The sequence below is a fragment of the Saccopteryx leptura genome, chromosome 2 (genome assembly GCF_036850995.1).
Source record: "Saccopteryx leptura isolate mSacLep1 chromosome 2, mSacLep1_pri_phased_curated, whole genome shotgun sequence".
NCBI classification, from domain to species: domain Eukaryota; kingdom Metazoa; phylum Chordata; class Mammalia; order Chiroptera; family Emballonuridae; genus Saccopteryx; species Saccopteryx leptura.
This window is the reverse complement of record NC_089504.1, coordinates 318821140-318847780: the sequence shown is the minus strand read 5'-3', so window position 1 is coordinate 318847780 and position 26641 is coordinate 318821140. Positions and strand designations below refer to the sequence as shown.

General features: G+C 45.5%; 1 protein-coding gene across 1 annotated transcript in view; it reads right to left on the bottom strand.

Moving 5' to 3' along the window:
* Window positions 1-416: 416 nt before the first annotated feature.
* CNTNAP2 (contactin associated protein 2) overlaps window positions 417-26641 on the bottom strand; it is a 1312105-nt gene continuing 1285880 nt past the window's right edge. The window contains exons 22-24 of the mRNA XM_066362952.1: window positions 18554-18793; window positions 6469-6549; window positions 417-5330 (exon numbers count right to left, since the gene is read on the bottom strand). Coding sequence (XP_066219049.1) covers window positions 5131-5330; window positions 6469-6549; window positions 18554-18793 — 521 coding nt within the window. The 3' untranslated portion in view covers window positions 417-5130. The remainder of the gene's footprint in view (window positions 5331-6468; window positions 6550-18553; window positions 18794-26641) is intronic.

Here is a 26641-nt window from a genome sequence, read left to right as displayed (position 1 = left end):
TGGCCCGTGGGTCCGGCTTCAGAAACGCCACTTCAGCAGAATGCTGTGCGGGTTCCGCTCAATGCCAGGGAAGAATCATTATGTTACAATGACTGTCTGTGAGTACATCCGTGAATGAAGAAGGAACAAAACACAAAGAATTGCTCTTAGGATAATTAAAACTAGTTTGGGTTTTTTAAAATTTTATTTATTTATCAATCTGGTTTCTAATATAATTTGAGTTAAATGAAAGACATTCACCAAGAACATGAGGCATACATACATAATTTTCCTTCTTTCATTCTGGTGTACATGCTGTTGCTTTTAGAGGGTGAAATTCCGTGTGATTCCGCAGGGGGTGGAACCCTAACTGACTTTACAGAAAGAGGATGTAGCCCAACTTCTCACGGCGCTAACCTCCGTAGTCACCATGCTAGTTGAGAGAAAAAAAAAAAAAGGAAAACCCGACGGAACAAAACTTAGATTCAGAGACACTTAGGACTGTTTCCTGGCCTCCAGGAGAAGAGCCTCCCTGATTTCAGACCTCTCAGAATCCGGCATTCACCGGACGCTAAGCCGAGGCCTGGAAAGGGCGCAGACTCTCTAAGGAGACCCGCTCTTAAAGCACATGTTTGTCGGGAAAATAAACTTGTGAATGCGTGTTAGACATCAGTACCTATGTGCCCCTCTGTCTGTTACCTCCTGCCGGTCTTTGTTCAGTGGGAGTTAACCAGCTTTTCAACATCGTTTCCCTGACAATCAGTTTTACACCCATACTGCTTGCATCCAAAACATACCACTGAAAAAGAAATCGGACGTTTCCAACATGGTTGCGCAGAGCCAGCAGGCTCCGCAACATGTCACACTAGTTTCTTGCGCTGTCATATTAATAAGCCAGTCCAATCACATGGAAGGCGGGAATAAGATACAAGTTGCATGGAATGAGAACTCAGGGCTTTGTGCACATGGAGTCCGGATTTCTCTGGCCTTGGGCTGTGTTGTCCCTTGCACTGTTGACAGGGTGGGTCCCTGGCTACGTAATTTAACAGTCTACAGTGATGCCTACAGGTCTCCCACCTTCCTGGGCGCGGCCACAACGTTTCTTCTGATGTGACTTATAAACCAAAAGCCAGAAAGCATGTCTCCATTGACTGGCCTTTATATGTGGGTTTCGAAGTATTCTAGAATCAGTGTCCCTCACAACTGTCTTATAAAAGCAGTAAAACAGCTCTAACTTACATATTCACAAAGTGGGGGGGGGGGGGCAGAGGTTCAGTGACTTGGTGAAGGCCCCACAGCAAGGCAGGGGCGGGGGACAGAGAGAAAGGGTTAGAACTCTATCAGCTGACTCTCATGGTCCTCACTCCCCAAATATCATTTAAAAAATGATTTGGTTTTTTAGCCCAAATCAGCTAGATATGCTGTTGTTGTCTCCCACCCATTTCGGGATCAGGTGGTTCTACTGGGTCTAGAAGTTTGTGACTTATATTTGGCTGAGTAGCTGGAATTCAAATCAATAATTCAATTTGATAATTCGCTGCCTTTCTTTTTTGAAAACTGCTTGATGGGATGATGAAAAGGAGAAAATAGGGAGAGGTTCACACTAGCTGCTCATCGTTTTTGGAGGTGTGAGACATAAAGGAATCATTTAAATGTTTACACCATAAGAGAAAGGGGAAGAATAGGAAAGAACGGATCCTGTTAGAGAAGGAGGTCACAGTGTCTTCCTGACCTTATACTGATACTATGTTTCCATATCCGGTGGCTGTTAGCTTTTTCTCTAAGTGCGTGGCTTATAGCCCTGGTGTCTAGCTTTCGCTGGCACCTGGTGGCCCAAAAGACGTTCAATAGTCACGTGAAGATCTCTTCGGCAGGTGCCAATTCTTTCTCCCATGCCTCTGAATTCATGATCCTGTTAGAAGTTGCTTGTGTATCAAACGCAGGGCAACAGGGCTCTTTCCAACAAAGGCACTCCAAACTCCCGTTCCCAGCTCTTCATTATAAACTTCACCCAAGTCGCTTTCTTTCCCCCCTTGTGGTTGAAAGCCACAAGAGAAAATATAGTCCTACCAAAGAAGGGCCAGAGAAGAGCTTGAGGTAACGTAGCTCCTTACCCTGAAGCTAGTTTCCTTGCGCTCTAAGAAATGTTATTCTGAGAGCTTAGAATGGTGCTGATTTGACATTCATTTGAAGGTCTCGCTCCTAGCTTCTCACAGGTGCTGGCTCTATGCACAGAAGACATTTCCTGCACCAACAACCCTAAAACCCAACAAGGGCTTTCCCTAAAATGGTAAACAAGTTTGTTTGTTTGTTTGTTTTTTAAAAACTGTTGGTTTTGTTTTGTCTGTTCTTAATATGTAAAGACACGCTACCTCTGGCCTTCGGCACTTGGTTGACAAATGCATCGGGATGGATGTCGAGATTCTGCAGAACATGGCTGACAAAGCACGGTGAGGCACCCAGCCTCGTTGTCGTGGTGATGTAGGCTGCACTGTCCTACACTTGCAAGGGAGGGAACTGGAGAAAGCTGGTTTCCTTTCTTCACACAAACAAATTATTTATCATTTAAACAGCCCTGGGCACAGCCTTCATAAACAGAAGAAGGAATTATCGTGAAGACCACGTCCCAAAGAGAGGCCAAGATTTCCAGCATTCATTTGGCACTTACTCAGTACCTTATACACCTTTCTGTGTTCTGTGGGCTGGATTGTAACCCCCTTAAGGACAGGGACAGTCATAACCCTGTGTCCTAAACATCCTAAATGATGGTGACAGGGGCGACCCAGGAATCCAGCAGGCATTCCCATGCCCTAGGTTTGTAAATTTGGTCAGAGATGTGTTGGGTATGACTTGTAACATTTTGTAGCAGGAAAGTGGAAGGAAGAGAGAAGAAAGGGTGGGAACATTTTGATATCAGGGGCTATTTGGACTTTTTAAATTCCCTAACGATTTGGGGAAGAAAGAGGCGGGGCTGAGACAATGCACAGAGAACAGAGCTATCATGGGAAATGCAGGAAATAATCAACTCCCGGTCCCGCATTACTTGTTACTAAGGTCAAGCCTGTAAAATAGGTTTTTTTTTTTTTTTTTTAAAACCAGGAACATTTCTGTAACATGACGTTTTAAAATTTACTTGTTCAATTTGACAATACATCAAAGAGCCCTGAACGATAGTCATCTTGGCTCAATTGATAACCTTTGTTTTCAATGTCATTTGTAAATGTCACTGTGTTCTGATATTTCGACATACTAAATACTCTCCATTTTTTTAATGTGTTTTACGGAAGAGTGATCAAGACCATTCTCAGGGGAGGGGGTTCCTGAGCGTGCCGGGTGCCAGCAGGTAGGGAGGGTTGTTTTTCCTGTTACCCTGACTTGACTGGGTCCAGTGTCTCCTGTGGCATGTGCCACTGGTGGTTCCGGATTACATATTCCTTACTCAAGAAATGGAGATCCTCCGATAAGATAAGCATTAACAAGTGTCTTGAAAAATATGTATATACAACCTATGTGAACTAGAATTTCCATTTTACTAAGGCAGGCTATCAGAAAAATAGCACCCATACCTTTTAGAACTCATCTTTCCTAGCAAGAGAAGGGGAAAGGTGATCAGATGTTGGCATCTAAAAAAAAAGTTTTGAAGTATTTATTAAGTCTAAGAGCCTGAACTAGAATGATCAGAAAGGGTCGTTGTTCTAGAAATAACTTTCGTGTACTCTTTTTTAAAAAATAAATAAAATGATTCTTTAGCTGTTGCAATAGGAGCTTTCCTTCATCAGTTTACACACTAAATCTGTTATTTTTAAGTAAAATCAATGAGTTATTTGTTGGAGTAAGTTGGTGACGGTTCCTGATTAAACTGAGGTGTGACTGAGCAGACAGGCCCGTTCTCTGAGAAGTAACCACCGGGGACGGAAGTGTGATGAACTGGAGCTTCAAATGCACCTTCCGAAGAAGATCCCCATGTTGGGGCAGCGTGTCTGTTGTAGATGGAGCAGCGCAAGCTGGGGATGACATAAACACGGCATGTCCTTTTGCACATGATTCCAGAGGGGTAGACGTAACCATTGCAATCAGAGTTTGGCTTTATTGTGGTGTGTCCATTCACTGTCTGCTGTCTGTCACAAAGGCTTAAGAATGAGAGTTAAAGCAACATGAGAACCACCCAATTTATGCAGTCCCCAGAAAGGGTCTACACTCCTGCTCCACTCAGGAAAGAAACAGAGCAAACGCATCGTGACATCTGGCTCTAATTCCCCAGTGAGGAGCATACATGTCCATATAACATAGCCCAATGTATTTTGGGTAAAGCAGAGGAAAAACCCTTTGTGACAGCTGGTCACCAGGGATAGATAGGTACAGATACTAAAGAACCCTAAGGCTACAAACATAGAACCATGTGACCCTGTTGAACAGGATGAAGAAGAAAACCAGCGACCCCAGCAGGAAACTGCTCGCACCAGTACTTGGTGAGCCTCTCCGCTGTGCTGATCATGTTGTTACCTCACAGACACCAAACACTTTCTTCCATTGACTGCTTCAGGCGAGAACTGTCAGAAAAGCTGGCATAGGTTGAGGTCTCTTTGACAACTGGCAGGTAACAGGTTCCCTCTGCCCCTTCCTTTCCTTCTCCAGTTTAGAGGACACCAAAAGAAACATTATATGGACACGAACCAGTAGCTACAGCAACCCATTAAAAGTTGACTCTATGCAAAAGGGGGAGAGTGCTGGAGGCCATGTCTGTGGGGGCACCAGCTTGTCTCAAGAAAAAATATCCACGTTCTAAGGGCTCTTAAAAATGTAGAAAACTTGCCCTGTTACCATGGGATTTTAGAACACCTCTAAACACACACAAAGTAAGACACATATTACCTACAAATTTCAATCATTGCTTAAACCCTAAAAGCATTTTTTTGTATTATTTTGTTTCGATACAGAAGGGAAAACTCAGCTATAAAGAAATATTAAAAAGTATTATTATTATTATTTTTGTGTGTGTGTGTATGTGTGGTGATCAGTCTCAAGAATTCTCTGTTGCGTGCCTCCCCCAACTTGTGCTGATATCTTAAAGGATGTGCTCAGGAGTGTGAAGCAGGGTGCTTTTGTCCCCTTCCCTTCCCCCTCCCTATCCCACAGCCAAAGAGCCACCCTTCAAATAAGCCATTCCTTTTTGCTTTCATCAATGGTCTCTGTGAAGTTGGGGTCGTTGTTCATGATGGCCGCATCTGCGCTCTCTGCTGACTCTGCCCCCTTCGCCTCGTTGGTGTGGTAGGTGCCTTTGTGACGGAACATGTACCGGATGAGGAAGACCAAGGTGCAGAGGATGGTGAAAATCACCACAGCAATGACCCCTGGTGGAGACAGGACAAGTCCGACAGGTTAGACACCTCTTCTCTATCCTACGCTGTTCTCCCACCGTGCCACGGTTCCCTCAAAACACCGCTCTCTGGCGTAAAAATACAGATCTTCAAAGCAACAACAACAAAAACTAATAGAATTGAAAGGAGAATCAGGCCAATTCACAATTTTACTTGGAGATTCCAATGCTCTTCTCTCAGCAATTGATAGAACAACCAGACAGAAAATCAGTAAGCATTAAAAAGACCTAAAAAACTCTTATTGACAAACTTGTCCTAAGGAAATAATACGAATCCTATACATCTTTCTTAAAATAGAAAAGAAGGGAACCTTACTCAGCTCATTTTACGAAGTCAGTATTATCATGATATTAAAACCAGACAAATACATTATGGAAAAGAAAACTATTGAGCAATATTCCTCTTTAAAATTTTTTTAGCACATATAACACAGCAATATGTAAAAAATATATTATATTATATATATGTAATAAAATATATAATATTGCTTAATATGTATATGAAGACAGATATATGTATATGTATATATGTATGCTGTACTCGGAGAAGAACCACTTTTATGAAATAAGACAGAAGCAGGGAGAGCATAAGGCAATGGGCAACAGGGTTAGCAGTATTGATTCAAATATGGGGCATCATCTCGGAGAGTCCAGTCTCTCTGCAGGTATCCACAGTCAGAAGAAAAGGCTGGAATAAATGAGCTACTCTGGCTTATTAGCTTTCTGAAAGCACACTGGCATGGTCTTCACTTCCCATTGGTGTAGTGAGCTATCCTGGACCATTTGGGACATGGAGAATGAGAATAAAAAGGACAGGCGGGAATGAAGGCGTGTCCTGGCTGTCGCCTCGGCCAGCTGCATACCCAGATCCTGGCCAGCTCGTTCTGTCATTCCTTTTTTTCAGCTCGGCATTAGAGAGGAGCCAGGTGGCATTACCACAGGTGATCCACGTCTGTACTTCATATTCCAAAGCCACATTTAAATAGCAAAATGAATAATGAAAATTTACACAGATCTTTTTATCCCCCCCAACTCGACTACGATTTTATTGAAAACGACTGCTTCCCACAGGTGAGTAGCCACACTAGAAGCCTGTCCTGTATGTCACCTACCTCCAATGATGGCTGAGTTCCTGTTGACTCCATTTCTTATAGCTTGGCCTTGTCCCGGGTTATATGGAAAGTCGGCACTGGCTGTAGAGAAGGGGATGAAAAGTCAGGTAGGAGAGTGAGGTACGTATACAGTTAATCTCAAGCCATCTAGTACCTATCTTTTCCTACAACTCTTCACTTCCTGTTTTTCCCAGGGACATCTGTTTCAGATGGGCACATCTTGCTATTGTGTCCCCATGGGAATCATAACAATATCTACTTCGGTTCCTGCTAGTTTCCTGTGCACTAGACCCAGGGAAGCACTGCACCTCCTTTGGAGGAACAGCAGAGAATCTTAACCTACCTGGGCTGCCTGCTCAGTTCCACTGACAGACAAACATATTACAGTACTTTTTCTTAAGTTTGGCTGAACCCTGCCTCCTATCCATTTTTATCCCATCCACAACTGGTGGCATTTGGCCATATGGATAGATAAGGTTTTTTTTCTTTTTTATAGTCTACAGCACTAGTTTAAAAAGTAGTCATTTTTTGATATTAATATTTTACACAGCTCTAACTAAAACATGGTTACACTTCAGAAATATTTTATAAGGGGGTAATATTTCAGAAGAGTTTGAAGACTATTAACTGCCTAATAATAAATATTCTCTTTCTTTCCCTAGTATATATATAAAAAAAGAATCAGTTGGCCTGACCAGGCAGTGGTGGTAGAGTGGATAGAGAATTGACCTGGGATGTAGAGGACCCAGGTTCGAAACCCTGAAGTTGCTGGCTTGAATGTGGGCTCACCAGCTTGGGCTTGGAGTTGCCGGCTTGAGCATAGGATTATAGACATGACCTTATGGTCACTGGCTTGAAGCCCAAGGTTGCTGGCTTGAGTATGGGGTCACTGGCTCTGCTATAGCCCTCGGTCAAGGTATATATGAAAAAGCAATCAATGAACAACTAAGGTGTCGCAACGAAGAACTGATGCTTCTCATCTCTCTCCCTTCCTGTCTGTCCCTATCGGTCCCTCTCTCTGTCTCTCTTGCTAAAAAAAAAAAAAAAAAAAAAAGAAAAGAATCAGTTGTATTAAGCTTAGATATTCCTTTAAGATAAAATAAACTAAAAGCCTTCAATAGACAAACAGATCCTAACATCTGTCTATAGGACAGGAGAGTATCTATTATCACCTATAGAAAGCTAATTTAACTTCAGAAATGATTTCATGTAGGCTGGACTTCTGCTTGAGAAATTCAGCTTTAAAGTAGATCTTCCCATAGCAGTAGCTTCATATAGAGCTACTATCTTAGTCTATCAGAACCATGGCTCATGAATAGCACCAATTAAATATAAAAAAAATTAAAGTAGTTGCTTACAAAAATTAGGGGATCAGGAAACATGCAGATACTCCAGTACTTTCAACCTTTGTATAGTGTATTTTCACCAATGAAATAAAAGTTGGTTTTGCATTTCAGTTGCATAATTGAACAACTTTCTTTGACTTGTCATTTGCTTTTCTGATGTTCTTGTTTAGTAAAAAAAAAAAATCAAATGTTTCTCTTTTTTATCGCTTCATATTCATTTTGAAATATCCCCTAATTGTTGTGAGCTGTATATTTGGCATAATTAAATGTGTATGCACAGAAGAAATAGATTCGTGTTATGATGATTCAGGGAGTCTCTTACTAAGAACTCGGTTTCTCTAAGGCTGATTTATTCCTGGAGCTACGGACACCTAAGAACTCCAGGATAAAGACTGAAAAGTAGGTAGAGTCCTTTCTCCTACAGCAGAGAATATTTAAAAATACCCCAGGATGGCCTCTGAGATACAATCTGAACTCTGGCACATGGAGAAAGGCTTCCGTTGAGCTGAATTTCTCTCCTGGTTCTTCCCTCACGGAACCACTTCCCCCCACTTGGCATTCTAGGCACACAAATCCCCAATGCTCCTGGCTGATGTGCCTCTCCTCACCCATGGGGCAGTGTTTGGACCCCTGGTTTGCCTTTCCTCCCTTTGTCCGTTGAATCTTACCTCTTCCCTGAAACTGTCCTCAGCCGCTGCAGATTACGTGTCTGGCCCTCTTTCCAATGGCTACCATCTTCGTTCCTATTGCTCCTTCAGGAGCAGTCGCCCTCTTATGGGCAGGGGCCAATCTTAATCATGTCTGCAGTCCCAATGACAATGGTGTGGACAAGGAGCAGAGCTAATTGCACGTTTGTTGACTGGTGCAATTAAAATCAGTCCACTACGAGGTGTGTAGATGTTTCTGGAGCCTCTTCTAATACTAAAGCCTCCCATGCAGGTATAGTTGAAAGTCAGGTGCCGAAACCCAACCCACCCCTTCAGGCAAGGCCGCTTTCTGATTCTTCCCAACATGGGGAATGGACGTATTGAATACAGAAAGCCTACTTATGAGTCCCGTGTCCCCCAGCCTTCGGTTATTATCAGAGAACAACCAGTGGGAAAACCCCTCAGGTACAACAGAAGTCCCCATGAAACTCAAAAGCGGGGCTGTTTTCTTTAGCACGAGCACCCCTTTTTCTTGGCTTTATTTATAGCTTAAGCCTGCTTGTCTTAATGCATGTGAACGCTTACTCCCTGGAGGCAAATCCACTTCATTCAGGCAAGCAGAGTGATTGCCATTTTAATAGATACATTCCAAACGACTTCATTGTAACTGTCCTTCCCCTTGGGCACCATGGGTCTCTCGGAAACGCACACAGAGAAACGTGGAGACCAAGAAACACGACTGGGACCGGGCCACAGAGCTCATCTGCAGCATGTGCTCCGTCCTGCGGTCAACCTCCCATGTCCCGGCCCACCCCCAAGGTTGCTGGGAGAACAAAATAATTTTGGTAGCCTCGATTTTGGGAAACGTCGGGAGTCATTCAAACTAGACTTTAGAGATTAACAGTCTCAAGATCAGACTTGCATTAAACTGGCAGATTAAGTTCAATACACTTTTCCCCTGGATCCCCACATGATACTACGTGAGGATAACCACCAAAGTGGGCGCTAGTCTAGCTTGACTGAGAGTCTCATAGAAGCATGTGCATTTTTGCTTATGTCCCCTGCTGTTTGTTTGGTCAGCTCCATTATAATGACAGACCATGCTTCCGTTGTACCTCCCAGAGAGTACTCTCCCCCTCCCCACCCAGCAAAGGACAGACAAAACATGGTCCTGCAGGACGTGATGGTTAGAGAGTCTTCGCCCGTAAGCATGCTCACTCTGTAACAGCCCAGCAGAGGCTGCAGAGCCCACAGATGCTCTATGGCCCCTCTCCCCCAGAGAAGGCCAATCTGCCATCAACGTTACCATGCTCAGACACGGATTACAGTCACTCTTTAGCACACAGACTCTTCCTTTGCCTTCCACAGGGGAGCAGGCTGAGAGCTCAGCACAGGTGCATGTCTCCTGTCCCCTGCCTCCGTCTTCGGGTGGGGAGAGGAAAGGAAACAACAACACACACGCTTTGTAAGAGCAGGCCTAGGGGAGGTTGTTCCACATCATTATACGAATACAATAAAAAGGTCAGATATTAGTAAAAATGCACTTTCCTCTCCCCCAAAGAATTGAAAACATGGATGTTTTACTCCATTTCTAAAGGCGGGTTTGCTCCTCCCTTTGCTACGTTCTTGGAAGGCATTGTCTGGAAAGCGAGGGATAGTCCGACCAGCACTCTTCTATCTGTGCGCGGGGCAGGGATGAGCGTGGTGTCCTTCCCTGGGCAGCGGGGACAGCGGGGGCTCGAGGCTGGCGACAAATTCTGAACCCCACCTGCCCGGAGCTCGGCACATCACACAACCAAGGCCCCCGGGAGTCATGTAAGGTGTTTGTATGTGACAAGTGGTAAAGCTTTCAATTCTAGGATTACGTGCAATTAGTCCTCTTTCATCACACACAAAACTCTCCGGGGCCCAGGACGGTGAGGAATGAACCTCAGCGTCCTTCCCTTCCATTGTGGGGTACAAAGAGTCAAGTCACAGGAAATTCACCTTTCTGGAGCAAGCTGTGTAAGAAATAATAATAACGGTGCTTCCTACAAGTCACGCCCTGTTTTCAGTCCTTTCCACATGTTAACTTGTTCCATCCTCACGTGAGCCTGGTGAGATGGGCATATTCATCCCACTCAGGAAGCCAAAAACGTGTCAGAGCTCCCAAGACCAGTAGTGGGGGAAGCCAGGGTTTGAACCAGGAAATCGGCTCCAGAAACTACTTGCAAAACCCTAAGCAAAACCTCTCTGATGAGCGGGCATGGGTCTACACTGGTCGTAAGGCAAACAGCCAACTTATCTCAGTTCCCTCTCTGTGGTTGGTGGGGGGCCTCTCTGGGGAGGCCAATGATATGTGAAGGCTCTGACTGCACTTATCCAGCTTCAAAAGCTGAGCAGGAAGGGGCATTGGTGACCACCGTGCTAGAAACACGTGGGAAATTGTGAAGAGTGCTAATTATGCCTTCTGTCAGAAGGTAATTTTTGATTGCCTTTACAGAATGAAAACTTAATAGACGTTTCAAGCCAGGTGCTAAGTACTATCCATGGAATTAAGACAGTTTTAAGAAAAAGTATATTTAGAAGAGATTTGAATTCTTCAGCCTCAAATTTCTCACCCGTGCCATTGAGCAGGTAGGGAGAAGATGGAATAATAAGGCATTCCCCCCACCCCCACTACAGAATATAAATGAGGTCATTGTGGTTCTTATTTACCATGCTTCAAACTATGTAAAACTGTTGACATTAGACTCCAAGACCAATTGCAAATAAAACACATGTTTAAATGCATATAAAAATAAATCGAGGTTATCTAACATAACCCCCCTTTTCTCGCCCCCAGAATAAAAGGCACTAAAAGCTTTAGGCTGTCATGTATCAGAGACAAAAAAATTAGGTAGTATCTGACATCTCCTTGAGAAAATATCTCCATGGAAACCACTTGAGCTTCAGCATCTAAAGTGATGATCTGAGACACTCCAAGAAAACTGCTATTAATTATAATTTAACTTGCAACACTGTTTTTGCAACGAGGTCTGAGCTAGCTTTCTTTGTTCTTCTTTGTTTCATTTTGCTTTATTCTCTCTCTTTTTCTTTTCAAATTTGAGTGCTATGGCAGAAAATTATTATATTTTTTCAAGTAATTTGTTTTAATGTTGTATGGCTTGACTGATATTTCAGAAACTGGTATGAACACAAATGGTTGTTGACTAAGATGCTGAGGATAAAAGGAGAGGCTGTTTTATTTTAAGAGAGGCTGCTGCTGATCTCACGCTTGGGAGGAAGGGGCGTGGCCAGGCCAGCGGGTCATTATCCTGGGAATCACTGTGACCTGTGCCCACCTGAGCCACCATCTCGTATCCAAACGTGTGCATGTACATACAGAACACTAGCCGGCCAGGATTCTGATTTCAAATGGGGAAGAATTATGAAGTTTTGGGCTCCTGATAAGTTCAACAGTTTAAAACCTTACATTTCCAGCCTGTGTGAGTGTCCAAGATCTGGTGACCCAAAGGGGTTCATTAGGCAAAAAGAAACAGAATAAAGGAACGGGTCACCTGCTATATGTTATGTCCTGGTTATTTAAAGAACACTGACTTTTATACCAAAGCACCGAATGAGCAACCGATTTTATCAGCTTCCCTGAATTGTCTCAATTGCCTTTCAGGAAAAAGATTCACTGAGCCTCCCAGACAAGGCTGGCACTCTGTTCTCTGGTCTGAGTAAGTATAAACTGGCATTTTAATAGAAAGTAGCTAATTATTGATAGAGGCTCAGACTTCATATTCCATAAGCACTAAGATAAGTCAGATAGTGTCCATTTTGATGTTAGACAGAGAGGTCTTCTTATTTCTCAGGTGGGTAATTGTTTCTTCTTTTGTTAGTAATAATTGCTTATGAGTCAATTGTCAAAGCTATTGTTAGATAACATTGTGGGCACCTGAGGATCACAGATTGTTACAGATGGCTTTTCAACCCATACCCTGTCTGTACGCCTGAGGAGGCTAACACACAGGGCCGTGCTGAGGTCACAGTCACATAGCTGGTAGGTGCTGCTCAGGCCACCAGTGCCAAGTTTCTGGACTCATCTGGGGGACTCTTTTCCTGAACCTTACTGGAGTTCTCAAGACGAGCCTCAAAAGCTCGTGGGGGGCCCCTGAGCAAGGGGCTGGGGAACCCTGTGTGAGGCATTTCCTTCCCTTAAGGAGCCCTCATGGTCCTCTGGGTGTGATCCCTGCTTCTCCTCTCTGCCTCAGGACGTTAGAGAGCCATGTCAGCATTAACAGGAATGCAGGGACGCAGAAGCCCAGAATCTGAGGGAACAGGGCACATCTGGGAAGTACCATTCAAACCCCTTTCCAAGAGAGAACATGGTTTCCAAACCTTCCTCAGCAGTAGCAGCAGCAGGACTCTCTGGAGCAGGGGTCCCCAAACTTTTTATACAAGGGGCCAGTTCACTGTCCCTCAGACCGTTGGAGGGCTGGACTATAAAAAAAACTATGAACAAATCCCTATGCACACTGCACATATTTTATTTTAAAGTAAAAAAACAAAACGGGAACAAATACAATATTTAAAATAAAGAACAAGTAAATTTAATTCAACAAACTGACCAGTATTTCAATGGGAACTATGCTCCTTTCACTGACCACCAATGAAAGAGGTGCTCCTTCCGGAAGTGCGGCGGGGGCCGGATAAATGGCCTCAGGGGGCCGCATGCGGCCCGCGGGCCGTAGTTTGGGGACCTCTGCTCTGGAGGGTCTGCCCCTTCCTATTCTACCGGGAGCTGGAGGTCAAGGTGAAGGGCCTCCGCATTGTAGTAGCTGGACCTCCTTGTACTCATTCTAATGTGCAAAGTTAGTTCACCTTAAGATAGGAAGTGAGTATTTTTTTTGGCTTTTGTGCCTTGCCATAAAGGAGAAACAACGTAGAAATTAATTTACCAGGGAATATTTTGAAGTTACCTTCATATATATTTGGTGTAATGTGAAGGGAGGACCTGTCAAGTGGAGAGACACTCTTGCTGGACAGGGAAAAGATTTATTTATGTAGATGGCACTTACCCTGCAATTAACTTACACACAAAATTCAATCTCTCTCTCTCAATTCAATCTCAATAAAAACTCTTTAAAATCCCAATAAAAGGATTAGAATTCTAAAACCACACAGGAAAAGTGAACATGTTTGAACAACAAAAAAAAATTCTCATGAAAGACAATAAAAGAGAAGTGAGCTTTGTGAAGTACTAAGTGCTATTAGAAAAGCCCCATCATGACCACCGGTTGCTGCTGTCTCATGAAGAACCAGACCAATGAGCAGACCTGGGAGCCCAGAAGTAGACTCCACTACAAAGGGCCATGTGGAACACAATACAGGCAGAAGAAAGGGTAAAACCTCAACCAGTAGTGCCGGAACAACTGGTTGGCCCGCTGGAAAAAATAAAGCTGAATTCCTACCTTACTCCTAAATATATTTTAAGTGGAGTAAACCACGTAACCTTTACAAATAAAACCACTAGGAAAAGAAATGTGGGGGAAAAAAGTAATTTATGAATGGAGAAGGCAAAAAAGCCATACAACATTTTCATTTCACTGTGTAAAATTTAAAAAGTTGGACATAAAAAAAAAATCCCATAAATTCAAAAAGAAAAGATCAAACTAAAAGATCATTCAAACATAGTAAAATGCTAATTAACATATATAGAATTCATATACATCAAGGAGAAAATGACCAACAAACAAGTAAGAAAGACTAGAAACATTTGCGTCAAAGAATATAAATGGGTAGTTCACGGAAAAATAAAGACAAGTGACTTATAAACATATACAAAGATACTTAAGCTCACTTATAATTAATGAGATCTAAATGAAAACAGTACAATTTCATTTTTTTTTTCCAAATAAAATGTAGCAAGTTTAAAAGAACAGCATGACGTACTGTGTTGGTGAAGGTGTGGGGAAAAAGACACTGATACCTATTGGATTGGAGGTACTGTGTCACTGGAGGGCAAAATGTAACAGCTATCAAAATAAAAACTCGCTCCCTTGTCTCAATATCATGTACACAGAGTTGGCCATTATGAGAACAACTTAAGTGACTAATAGATCAACAATCTGTAACCTTAATATTATATTTAACGTTAGCTGTGTAAATGTTGATGCTTCTGCAGAAAAGCAGAATTTGGATCATTTACAGCAGGCGTCCCCAAACTATGGCCCGCGGGCCACATGCGGCCCCCTGAGGCCATTTATCTGGCCCCCCACCGCACTTCCAGAAGGGGCACCTCTTTCATTGGTGGTCAGTGAGAGGACCACTGTATGTGGCAGCCCTCCAACAGTCTGAGGGACAGTGAACTGGCCCCCTGTATAAAAAGTTTGTGGACCCCTGATTTACAGGAAAAGTGTGCATTAAAAAATGGGAGGATAATGATTATTCTTTGCACTTGTGTAAACGTGCACTGTGTGGGTCCCTGCTGAGGACAAGAAACACACAAGAGAGTAAAAAGATTTAGGTATCCAGAGATTAAATGCATTAATCATGCACCCTGAGCATCAGGAGGAAAAAAGGGATCTGCTCAGAAATGATTAAGATGTAATTATAAGAGCAGGGAAGATTATTTTAAGTGCTTGCAGGTGGTAAAGAATACCAACAACCAGCTATCATTATGAAGGCAACTGAATAAAATATATACAGTTTTTAAATGTTCATCATATCCATAACTCTTTTGCACATGAAGATATAAAAATATTTTATCTTCAGATGGTGGGAAGGAAATTTGGAATACAGACAAGAAATCAAGTCATTAAAAACCATGGCACTGGAGGTAGGGCGGAGTTGCCCTTAGAAATCAAACTCAGTGGTCCCGGTGGTCAGGTGCTGTGGCGAGGTCAAGTCTTGTGTCTCAGTTTGCGGTAGCTAGGCAGACTGTATGTTCTGGGATCTAATTGGGGCACAGTTGTGACCTTGAGAGTTCCCTGGTATCTTATTCTACCAAGCTCCCAATTTATTTGGGAGAACCACATTCCTAAGAGGGCAGTTTTTTCAATAGGTCTGCGACAAGCTTAGATCCTCCTGGCTTCCTAACTACCTTGACCTTGGAGCTGAGTAGGGGGAGGACTGGGCCATGTTAACTGTTTTCCACTCCGCTCAATGCTTCTGGATTTTCTATGTTCTGCCCACTTCCCTCTCAGGGCACGTGAGAGTTCTTGGTCAAGAGCCCCTCCGTGTCAGACGCAGGTGAGCTTCCAGGTGGGAGCCAGGGAAGTCAAGGTCACAGTGGAGACTGAGGTCACCTGCCAGGACCTAGCAGAGGCTGAGTCTCAGGGCCCTTCCTGGGGCGTGGTGTGCTTGTAAATCAATGCAGGTATACCTGTCACCCACCTGTGCTGAGACTATTACAAACTAGAAGTCCTTTTAATCAGTTAAAACCTTTATAACCAGAAGATTCCTTAGGAAATGAAATCTAACATCTTAAAGCACTTTGTTCATCTTAGGATATTGGATCAAAGATCCTAGGATGTGGCCTTTGGTCTGATGTATTCTGTATCAAGTATCATGAATGCACTAAAACACCCCAAGGCTTAGTATGAATGCCTCGTACATCCTGTGCACAGGATAGCCAGCCAGCTCTGAAGACCCCTGCCACCTGGGCTTCCCTCTGTGACCCCTGTGTCCCCCAGCAGCACTGAGCTGGGTCCCCAAGGGCCAGTGGGAGACCGAGTAGTAGACAGGAGTGGAGAGGACAGAGCAGATTTGGAGAGCAGTGCAGAAGTTCCTGGTGTTTGTTGTGCTTTTATTTTTTACAGAATACGTGCAATCCACCTGCTGGCAAATCCTCTCCATTCTGAGGGAAGAAGGTCCCCTGACTTTGACAAGGAGGAAGAACAGAGCCCATGATCGAGGGGCGCTTCACAAGTGTTTGAGGCTCTTGTGACCTCCACATACAGCAGAGCTCAGGGCTGGGCGTGTTTTTTTTTCCCTACCTTGTAACTCTTGTTCTAAAAATATTCCTAAAGACCATAATGATGTGCTTAAGAAACAGGGTGTCCCTCTTATCAATGAGGGGAAAACAGGCAGAAAGAGCGGGGAGTGGATGTTCCCAACAGAGCAGAATTGGTATAAATCAAAGCGATGTAATTCTGACTACCGTGTCCCCTGTGAAAATGCACCCACACCCTGTGCCTGGCCCCTGTGCTTGTGATGAGCCTGTCACACCACCCAGTGTTTTCCAAACATTAGTCCCGTGGGAGCCACCTTCACACTTTTTGTCATCTCCATGTGAAACCTAATGATTTACATATATTCTGTTATGTGATGCTATGTCTGTTTTCTTTCCACAGTGACCTGGTGACCCCCTATCAAAGTCCCCACGATGCACGGCAGGAGCCCGACTTCGCCCCCCCCGGAGCTCTGCAGTCACAGCCCGACTGGCCATACGTGCCAGTCACTTTGGAAAACACTGAGAGAGCCCACGAGGCATCAGAGGTCATGAGCAACCCCATCAGAAGTTACAGAGGAGAAAAGGATCTGATTACACGAAGCCAGCATGACTTAGAATACATCTTCTGAGTGGCTTTTACTCCCAGGAAGGAGACGGGGGGGGGGGGGGGGGGGCTATGGTCTAAAGAAGACAGAAAGACCACTCACACCTGCATAAACAAGCATTATCACATAAATGCTTTCTCATTTCTCGTTCTTTTAGAAACCCATTCTTTCTATCCACAGAAGCCTCTTCTCCTGTCTCCCTTTCCCCCACTAAGTAAGGTATATAAGCCTCTAACTTTATTTATTCAGCTAATTCTTTTGTAAGCTTCCACATGCATAGGAATTTTACCCATTTAATTTGTAGGCCCCCATTACTGGACATAAGAGGGTAGAGGAAACGTTTTTCCTCCCTGACACTAAGCCACTGGAGGCTGCTCTTCAGTAACTGTCCCTTCTGTCTATGCCTTTCTCTGTCCCCATGCCCGGCCCCCTGCCCCCCATTCTCTCATGTTCCCATTCACTGAAAGGAGAAAAAAAAATCAAACCATGTTATCTACACAAGCCTTCAGCCTCAGAGTTCAGAAGCTGTTTTCTGTCCTTTTAGTTAAGTTCACAAGACACACAGACATACTTTTTCATATATATATTTCTGTAATCATGGAAATTGATTTGGAATTCCAATTATGAGAATAAATTATGGTGATGAGATCGATACAGCAACTGGGTAACTCTAGGTAAGAACTGCCCAAGTGGAAATTTTTCTTCAAATTGACCTTATGTTCTATAGTACAGGCCAACCATAATACCTGGGGCGCAGAAATTTGATTTGACACTGAACAGTAACGGAAATGTTCCTTCTATACTTTTTTTTATTTTTTATTTTTCTGAAGCTAGAAATGGGGAGAGACAGTCAGACAGACTCCCGCATGCGCCCGACCAGGATCCACCCGGCACGCCCACCAGGGGCGACGCTCTGCCCACCAGGGGGCGATGCTCTGCCCCTCTGGGGCGTCGCTCTGCCACGACCAGAGCCACTTTAGCACCTGGGGCAGAGGCCAAGGAGCCATCCCCAGCGCCCGGGCCATCTTTGCTCCAATGGAGCCTTGGCTGTGGGAGGGGAAGAGAGAGACAGAGAGGAAGGAGGGGGTGGGGGTAGAGAAGCAAATGGGCGCTTCTCCTATGTGCCCTGGCCGGGAATCGAACCCGGGTCCCCCCGCACGCCAGGCTGACGCTCTACCGCTGAGCCAACCGGCCAGGGCCTTCTATACTTTTTTTTATTCCATCAATCAGAAGAATGAAATGGTCATGTATAAAACATAATTAAAAAAAAACTCAACAAAACAAATGAACTCAAACTGTTTGGCTCCCACCACTGTATCTCACAGACATCAGAACGAATATTTTGCTAATTAAGACACAAGGAATGAGAACTCATATTGGCCCAAAGTAGCGTCTAGATATGTGTGCTCAGCACCGTGCTAGGAACTCCTGTACCCACACATTCTTCGGCTCTTCATCCTCCAACTCCATTCTCGGCGAGGTGCTATTATTCACCCCATTTTACAGGCGAAGAAACTGAGGTGTAAAGAAATAAAGCAGTCTGCCCGAGGCTGCTCCAGACTTTACCTGAATCCAGGTGGTCCAGGTGCCAGGGGTCGGTGGCGGACGACATGGGGGAGAGGGTGAGCGGGGAGGCCCCGCAGTTGGACTCCACCAGCTCGCCCTGGACGTAGACTTGCGCTGAGGCGTTGGTCTGCCGCAAGGCCGCCTTGAGCGGGGCGATTCGGTTGAACTGGACTCTGGAGAGGCACCCGGTGAATCCTGGGGTGTTGTACTTGTGAATCTCTTGGTCAATCTTCCCTGTTTCTATAGAAGGAAAAGAAACAGAACGTCAACATCTCACCCTGCTCCCTACAGCCTGGCTTGTAAATTACACTCGTCTTTGACTGCTTGGGCCCAAAGCTTCAGGTTTCAGGTGAAGATACTGTATTCTTTTGGATGAAATAGTAATGACTTTCAGAAGGCTCAGGGCTAGAGACCTCGCTTTCAAAGAACGTTCTGTGTCACTAGAGAACCCTAGCAGGGTGAGGGGAATAAGACTGTATTCGTCAACATGAAATATATACATGCATAACTGCCTTCCGGATACTTGAGATGTTGCTGAACCCAACTGCACTCGCTTGGTTCCAGTTGACTTTTCTTTTTGATGCTTCAGTAACTCTCTTGCAGGTATTGAACAAGCTCCCTGCCCAGCTCCCTTGTGCCTCTTTCATACACCTCTTTCTCATTTTCCTCTTTAGAATTCTTTATTTAAAACCAAAAGGAAAAAAAATAAAAAAAAGAGTTCCAGCAGTCTGTGATTGGGCATTCCCTTTTTTCAGAATCCAATCCCCTTGACATTCTGAGGTTTTCAGCGTCCCAGCTAGAATCTCACGGACGTTGTGGAAGTCAGGATGCCTTCCCAACGCAGTTGCACACATTTAGGTATTGCCACCCCTTCCCGACCTGTAAGCTCAACACCTTCCTAAACTAACATTCAAATCAGGGCTGCGTCTGAGTAGGGGCGTTTCCAACGTACCATTTCAATGAGCACAATCCCACATGGTCACATCAGGAGAAGCAAGTGTTTTTTTGACCCTCTGCTTCTCTCTATGGTTGTCCTGCTACATGGCGTGACTTGTCAGGGCTAAGAATGACAGGTTCTGAAAGTAATGAGACCTTCCAGAAGAGCTGACTTGGCCAGCAGTCACCCCACAGAGCTGGGTGCTGTGATTCACCTGGTTTGACATGTCGCTGTGAGATTACCCCTCGGAGTCCCTTTTAAACACAAGCTACGTGTCCTTGCTATTTGCTACAGGAGCAGAGAGTATGAAGGTGTGGTCTGAGTTTCACTCAAACTCGAAGTGAATGCGGTGGCTTCTTCTTCTCTGCATCTTGTTCGACCTTTGCATTTGAACTTTGAGGCAGCAGAGGTAGAAAATCGCCACAATCCTATGTACACAGTGACCAACATGAAATGCGGTACGGAAGAGTAATCTCTTTCTCTGTGTGCCTGCTTCTGCTCAAACATTAAAAAAAAAATTAAACTTACTGGGGTGCCTCTTTTGCTTTTTTAGGCATCGAAAATTCCTATTGAATTGTTGTTGACACTATAAGGAGAGTGAGTTTAAGCATTTAAGTTTCTTTTTTCCTTGATTCCTTTCCAAACCATTGGAGAAGAATTTCAGCCAAGACTGGGCCTCTGGTTATTTAAAGCTAGCTCCCCGGGGAGCTGGGGGATTGGGGGCAACAGGGAAAGAGCAGGGAGTATGTTGACCTCACACAACTCACAGAGTGCCCCGATGCAGGGCCGGCTAGGAAAGATGCGTTAACAAATTTATGCCTGTCCAGATAACGTCAACTTGAATGATTCTGCAAAACAGGAAGTGGTTTCCTTCCCTTGTTCTCACTTGTGTTTGAATTCCTGCCCCGGGAGGCCTCTGAAACTGACTTACCCAAGAGGAAAATAGCCTTGGAGGACTGAGATTGCATAACTGGTACACATTACAGCATCAGGACACGGGCCGCTGAATTTGGGTGGGAGCACGGTGGTTTTCCCAGGGCGAGGAGACTTGCTGGGCTCACAGAGAGAGGGGGCTGCTGCCACAGAAAGAGGGTTGGGGGTTCCCTGGATCTGCTCTGCAGGTTTCATCATTAGCATAAGAAATAATTTGAATCCTGGGGCCCTGACACATGAAATGATGTTCGGAAGACAAAGCGTATGTGCTTTGAGGCTGACCCTGAAATTGGAGCGGGTCATCGCATGAATTAGAACATTACAACCACATCCGCTCTGATGCTACAGAGGAAGGGAGCCCAGATGTGGAGGGCGGGTCTGTGGGTGTGGAAGGGTTTCTCCCCCCCACAGCCCCTTTTCCTCTGCTCTACCTCTGCAACCAGCTCATTCTTTTCAGATCAGAGGAACAGCCTGCGAGGCTGGGGGAACAGACAGAGGCTATCTGCACTTCGGCAAAGCATTTTATTAAGTCCCATGACACTTTTGTGGTCAAGACAGGCAAGTATAGACTCTCGATAGTAAGAGTACTGTTTGAAAGGTAGATTCCTAACGAGATGAACTGAGGGTGGAATTCAGCCCAAGAGTGAGAATTGGCTCAGGGGAGAATTTCAGTGGTATGATTCCAGGCTGATATTTAATTACTTTACTAATTTGGATAACAACATCCGTGGCACACTGACCAATGTGTCGTATGCCATTTCATAGAAAGAAGTGGTTATATGTGAGATGACAGGGTCATGAGCCCAAGGGACTAGGAGAGGCTGAGCTAACAGCCTGGATCTAACTAGAAATGTTTAGCAGCAACAAACACCTAATTTCTTTCTTTCTAATTTTCCCTTCTTTTCCAAGTGATAGGAGGGGAAATAGAGAGACAGACTCTCGTGTGCACCTGACTGGGATCCACCTGGCAACCCCCGTCTGGGGCTGATGCTCTGCCCATCTGGCGCCATGCTTGCAACTAAGCTATATTTTCAGTGCCTGAGGTGGAAGCTCCATGGAGCCATCCTCAGTGCCCGGGGCTGATGCACTCTAACCAATTGAGCCATGGCTGCAGGAGGAGAAGAAAGAGGGAGAGGGAGAGAAGGGGGAGGAGGAGGGTGGAGAAGCAGATGGGTGCTTCTCCTGTGTGCCCTGACCAGGAATTGAGCTCGGGACATCCACATGCTGGGCCAATGTTCTACCACTGAGCCAACCAGCTAGGGCCTACCTAATTTCTATAATGGAAAATACCACCCACCTCCTCCTACCCCTCCAAAATGACCTTCAATATGAAGCTGTACAGAACACACCTCATAACAGCATGCACCCAACCCCCCGTCTTCCCCAAATACTCCAGCCCAAATAGGATTAGGGTATTTTAATTAGAAGTGAGTTAGGAGTCAAGGAGGCGTGGCTGAGTCAAAGAGAGGATGGAGTCTAGGTGCTCGTCTCCGAGGTGGCTTCTGACACTGCCCCCTCATGGTCAGAGTGAGCCCAGAGAAGTGTTTCATCCAGGACAGAGCCTTTGGGACAAGGCAGCATTAATAAACCAGGGTGTGGACAGCAGATGGCCACCACCCCTGAAACTAGGTCACACGACAGAGTTGAAGGAACTGCCACCGCTTACTACCCTGACTTTCCCAAAACCCACGTTATCGAAGAGCTATTTCCCCAGTGAACTGTCACGGTCTCCCGATGGCAGGCACGAGGGGGAACAATCCCAGGGACAGAAGGAAAGGAAGAGCCAAAGCTGACCCCACCCCTGCACCTGCATCGCCCCTAAGTCACCCGAACCCGGTGCGGATTGGATGACTCGGGTGGTGTGTAGCGCTCTGTTGGTTTTCACTCCCCCTTTAACGAAGGACGAGGGACTTTCTGGGTGATATTTGCGTGGGGACTGGCATTTTCAGCTCCGGCTGTGTTCGCAAAGTGCTCATTTTCCCAGCGGGGCCCGATCTCTCGTCCTGTTATTATCTCTACCCTTCTCGCTTGCCTGGACATGTCCACGGCGCGCCAACCCCTGCTTCAGACGGTGGAAATGACAGTGGCGGCAGCCACTTGAGGAAAAAATGCATTTTCCCGAGCCAGTGGCTGTTTTCTCTGGGTGGCGTGCTGTGTGCTTTGTTTCAGGGAGCGCTGAAGCTTAAAACATTTTATGGAGCAAACGCATTCATCTCTCTTCTGAAATACGTTACTGTGAATCCTAGGCGCCTTGGGGAAAATGAATCTGCCCGGACAAAAGATGTTCTTCAGGAGAACTGAGGATTTAGTTCCCTTGGCCTGAGAACATTTTGGTTTTGTGACTGAACACCTGTCGAGAAGGCTTTCTTCGGCATGAGAGACCCAAGAGGAGGCCACGTTCTGACCTTCCTGGGCCTTCAAGGGCCCATTCTTCTCCACAACAAACAAACATGATTATTTTAGGACCGTGTTGATATAAAGATGAGGGTACTATTAATATATGAAAACATTTTCTTCCACCTAAAAGTTCATCTTTTTCCCCCTTCTGGTTTTAGAAGAACGAGGGTCTGCGTCCACCTCTCTTTGCCTCTGCCTTACACAGGCATGACAAAAGGCAGGCCCCTGCGTGGTGTAACCTGGCCACTGTCCTGTGGGAGTCACTAACCATCATAACCCCTTCATGTCCTCTCATTCCTGAAAGTCATCTTTATCTCCCCCAGCCGATGTCCTCTCTACCCCAGGGCAGTGAGAAGCATTTTCTCTGCACACAGTTTAGATAGTGGAGCTCTCTGTAAAAATTCATACAGCTAAAAAAAAAAAGGACAACAATGAGACACCAAAAAATATCTCTGCAAGATGAATACATGGAGATTGTCCTGGTGAATGAGTTTTCTGAAGGGCCTTCCAAAGGAGAAAAAACCCAGCAACTTTCTTTTAGACGTTTTCTCAAAGGACACCTTCAGAGGGTTGCTTAAATATCCCATCTCTCCAGCAGCGGAAATGCCCGCACCTTCAACTTCTGCATTCCAACGAGGACCCATCCCTAGGTGAATGGCACATGCACACACACACATACACACACACACGTTACATCTACATCACTCTTCATATAAGATCAGAATCACTGGAATCTTCCTCTACAGAGACAAGCACTGTCTCCAAATTCAGTATAGAAAGCTCATCTAAATTGAGGTGTTCTCATTTACATTGAAGAAGGGAGGCTTTGCCCCTAAACCCACCATGGGGAGAGTTCTAGAAGACCCGAGGAGCCCTTGTGTTTTTCTCCTGTGCCCACAGGCGAACGCAGGGAAGCCGGAAGGGCAACAGCAAGCTGACAGCTCGAGCACGTCTGCCATGCCCTGTGCCAAGTGTTTTGTGTGCATTTCCTGCTTTAATTCTCATCGCTCCTCCTCTGCCGTGAAATAGCTGCAATTGTCATCTCCTTTTCATCTTATGGAGGGAGGAGGCCTGGGGGAAGGGAAGCCTCTTACCCTTCTCTTACCCTTCTCTTACCCTGATCTTGCCTACTCTTCTCAAACACGTTGCCGACCCCTGAAAGCAGGATTATCCAAAAGCTGAGGAATAGATTTGCGTGATAAGGGAGGTTGATTCTGTTTCCAGAAACTTAAACAAAAGTGTCCAGCCCCTGATCATGGTTTTTCAAGGGAAATGAGCCAGCCTCAGGCTCCTGGCGGGGGAGAAGACAGGCCAGCCATCTCCTATCAGTCCAGAACAGACCCCTCTCATGCATTCAAATCCCCAAGTGCTCACACACTCCCCTCTCCCCCATTTTCACTGAAGCCCGCTGTGTGGTGCGTCCGCATTCTCGCGTGAGCCTTCTCCCGGCCGCCTGCCATCTTGCTTCCTTCTTCTCGTTTCATTCTCCCTCTTGCCCTCCAAGGAATGTTTCTACAGCTCAGATGGGTCTTCTTGTTCCCCTTCCAGGGCCATCTCTAAGGGATAGAACCTGCTCCTCGAGGTATCCAACAAGACCCTCCCTGCTCTGACCTCTGCCTGCCCTCCCAGCCTCTGGGCCTGCTGGTCCACTCATGCCGTCTGGTGGTCCAGCCCCCTTGAACTCCCTCAGACTGAGTCAGGTGACCTCTGCTGGTCTCCCCAGGGTAGTCAGTAGTAACAGGGCTTGTTACGTTGATGTGGCTTTTCTCCCCCACTGGACTGGAAGCGTCCTCTCAAAGAAAGCACATGTCTTCTAACCCAGGCCCTACTGGTCATCACTGAATGAGATGTGTTTTTCCCATGCACACAACTTCCTGCTTGTGTGAATACTTGCTGTGAATTTTTTTACATACAAACATCTACACACTAACAGTAAAGCAACTGTTTTTGACTCCACATGCATACATTTAAGTCATACTTCCTACGTGTGATACACACGTTTAGTTAAAATCAGGAATATTTAGTAATACTTGCTAGATAAAGGCACTGTGCTTGGCACCGTGAGACAGAGAGAAACAGGTAAGCCCCCATCCCTGCAGGGATCTCCCTGTCGAGAATAAACATCGGCCAAAGCTAAACACGGTACAGACCCCGATGCACGTTCAGGGCAGAGAGCTACAGGCCTGGGCTGGGGCAGAGAGGACCAAGGGAACGAGGAAACCGATGGGGCACGGGTGAGACCTGTGCAGGGTCCCGAGGGCGCTGGAGAAAGCTGGTGGCCGTCCTTGGGTGGATGTTGTACAGGGCCTCATGTTTCCAATCAGTTTGTGCCTGATATGCAAGCATTGCATCATCTCTGAAGACTTAAAAAAAATTGTGGTAAAACACATGTTAAAAAATTCCTGAGCCTGGGAAAATTCAATCAGAGATGTGTGTAAGCCGGGTCAATTTGGCAGTGGTGAGCGAGACAGAGAGGAGAAGACACGGAACGTGGAGAGACAGGGCAGAGGGAATACAGCTGTCTAGAGTGAGGGGGCGTGCGTCTGACGGGGAAGGGCGGCAGAGGTGATGGAGGGAGGGGTGACAACCTAAAAAGGCTTCATTTAGCCCTGGCTGGTTGGCTCAGTGGTAGAGTGTTGGCCTGGCATGTGGATGTCCCGGGTTCAATTTCCCAGTCCAGGCACACTAGAGAAGTGACCAATTGCTTCTCCCCCTCCCCCCCTCCTCTCTTTCCCTCCCGCAGTCATGGCCCCATTGGTTGAAGCGCATCGACCTGGGTGCTGAGGATGGCTCCATGGAGCCTCTGCCTCAGGCTCTAAAAATAGTAAAGTTTTGAGCATGGCTCCAGATGGGCAGAGCATCGGCCCTAGACAGGGGTTGCTGCTGGATCCAGGTCGAGGCACATGGGGGAGTCTGTTTCTCTCTCCTTCCTACTCTTACCTAAAAAAAAATAAATAAAAAGGCTTCATTTATAAAAGAACATACTTCTAAAATTCTTGTTTTCCATTCGTTGTGGCTTGGCGCACGAGAAGCAGTGTTGATAGCAGTCATGAAAATTCATCTAATAAAGGATACTGCCCGCTGAATCAGCAATGAACTCTGGCGTTTTCTCCAGGGGGTTCTGTGGTCCGAATGGTCATCTCTTGGGTCACCGCCCATGGGCAGCAGGGGCAGCATGGGCAGCAGGCTGGATTGGACCAGCACTCCTGGGGCTGCCCAAAACAACTGGCCAGGATACCTTCAAGAATGTGTCTACATCCCCCCCAGAACCGAACCATTTCGGCCATGTCAACAAATTTTGTAAGGAACCAGTTCAAAGGACTAACGATTGCCTTGGTTAATAAAGAGAGACAGAAAAATGGGACAGAACAGACATACTTGGAACTAAGTTTGCCTTCAAAATATTGGATGTGGCTATTTGGTTGTCAGGCTTCAAACCAGATTTGTTTTTTTCCCCAGTTTATTAAAACATACTACAGATTCCTTAATTACTCAGCGACACCTGCGGAGACCTGCAAGACGGAAAGTTTCGATTTTTCAGGGTTTATCTGAGGTCTCAAGTTGTATGAACTGGCCCTACGAAGCACACGTTGGTTATTCCGAGAGGTGTGTTTGCTTTGTCTCAAAAATAACACGGATTAAGGGCTAAAAGCCGATTTCCTGGCTAAACTTTACGCCTAATATAAGGACATTCTTGGACAATAGCTGTGCTTATTATGTTTGTACTCAGACTAAAACCCTTGGGAATGAAAGCCGCGGAGGCTGGAGACAGACACAACTGTATCCGTACAAAACTGAACAGTTTTGATTTGCCTTTCATT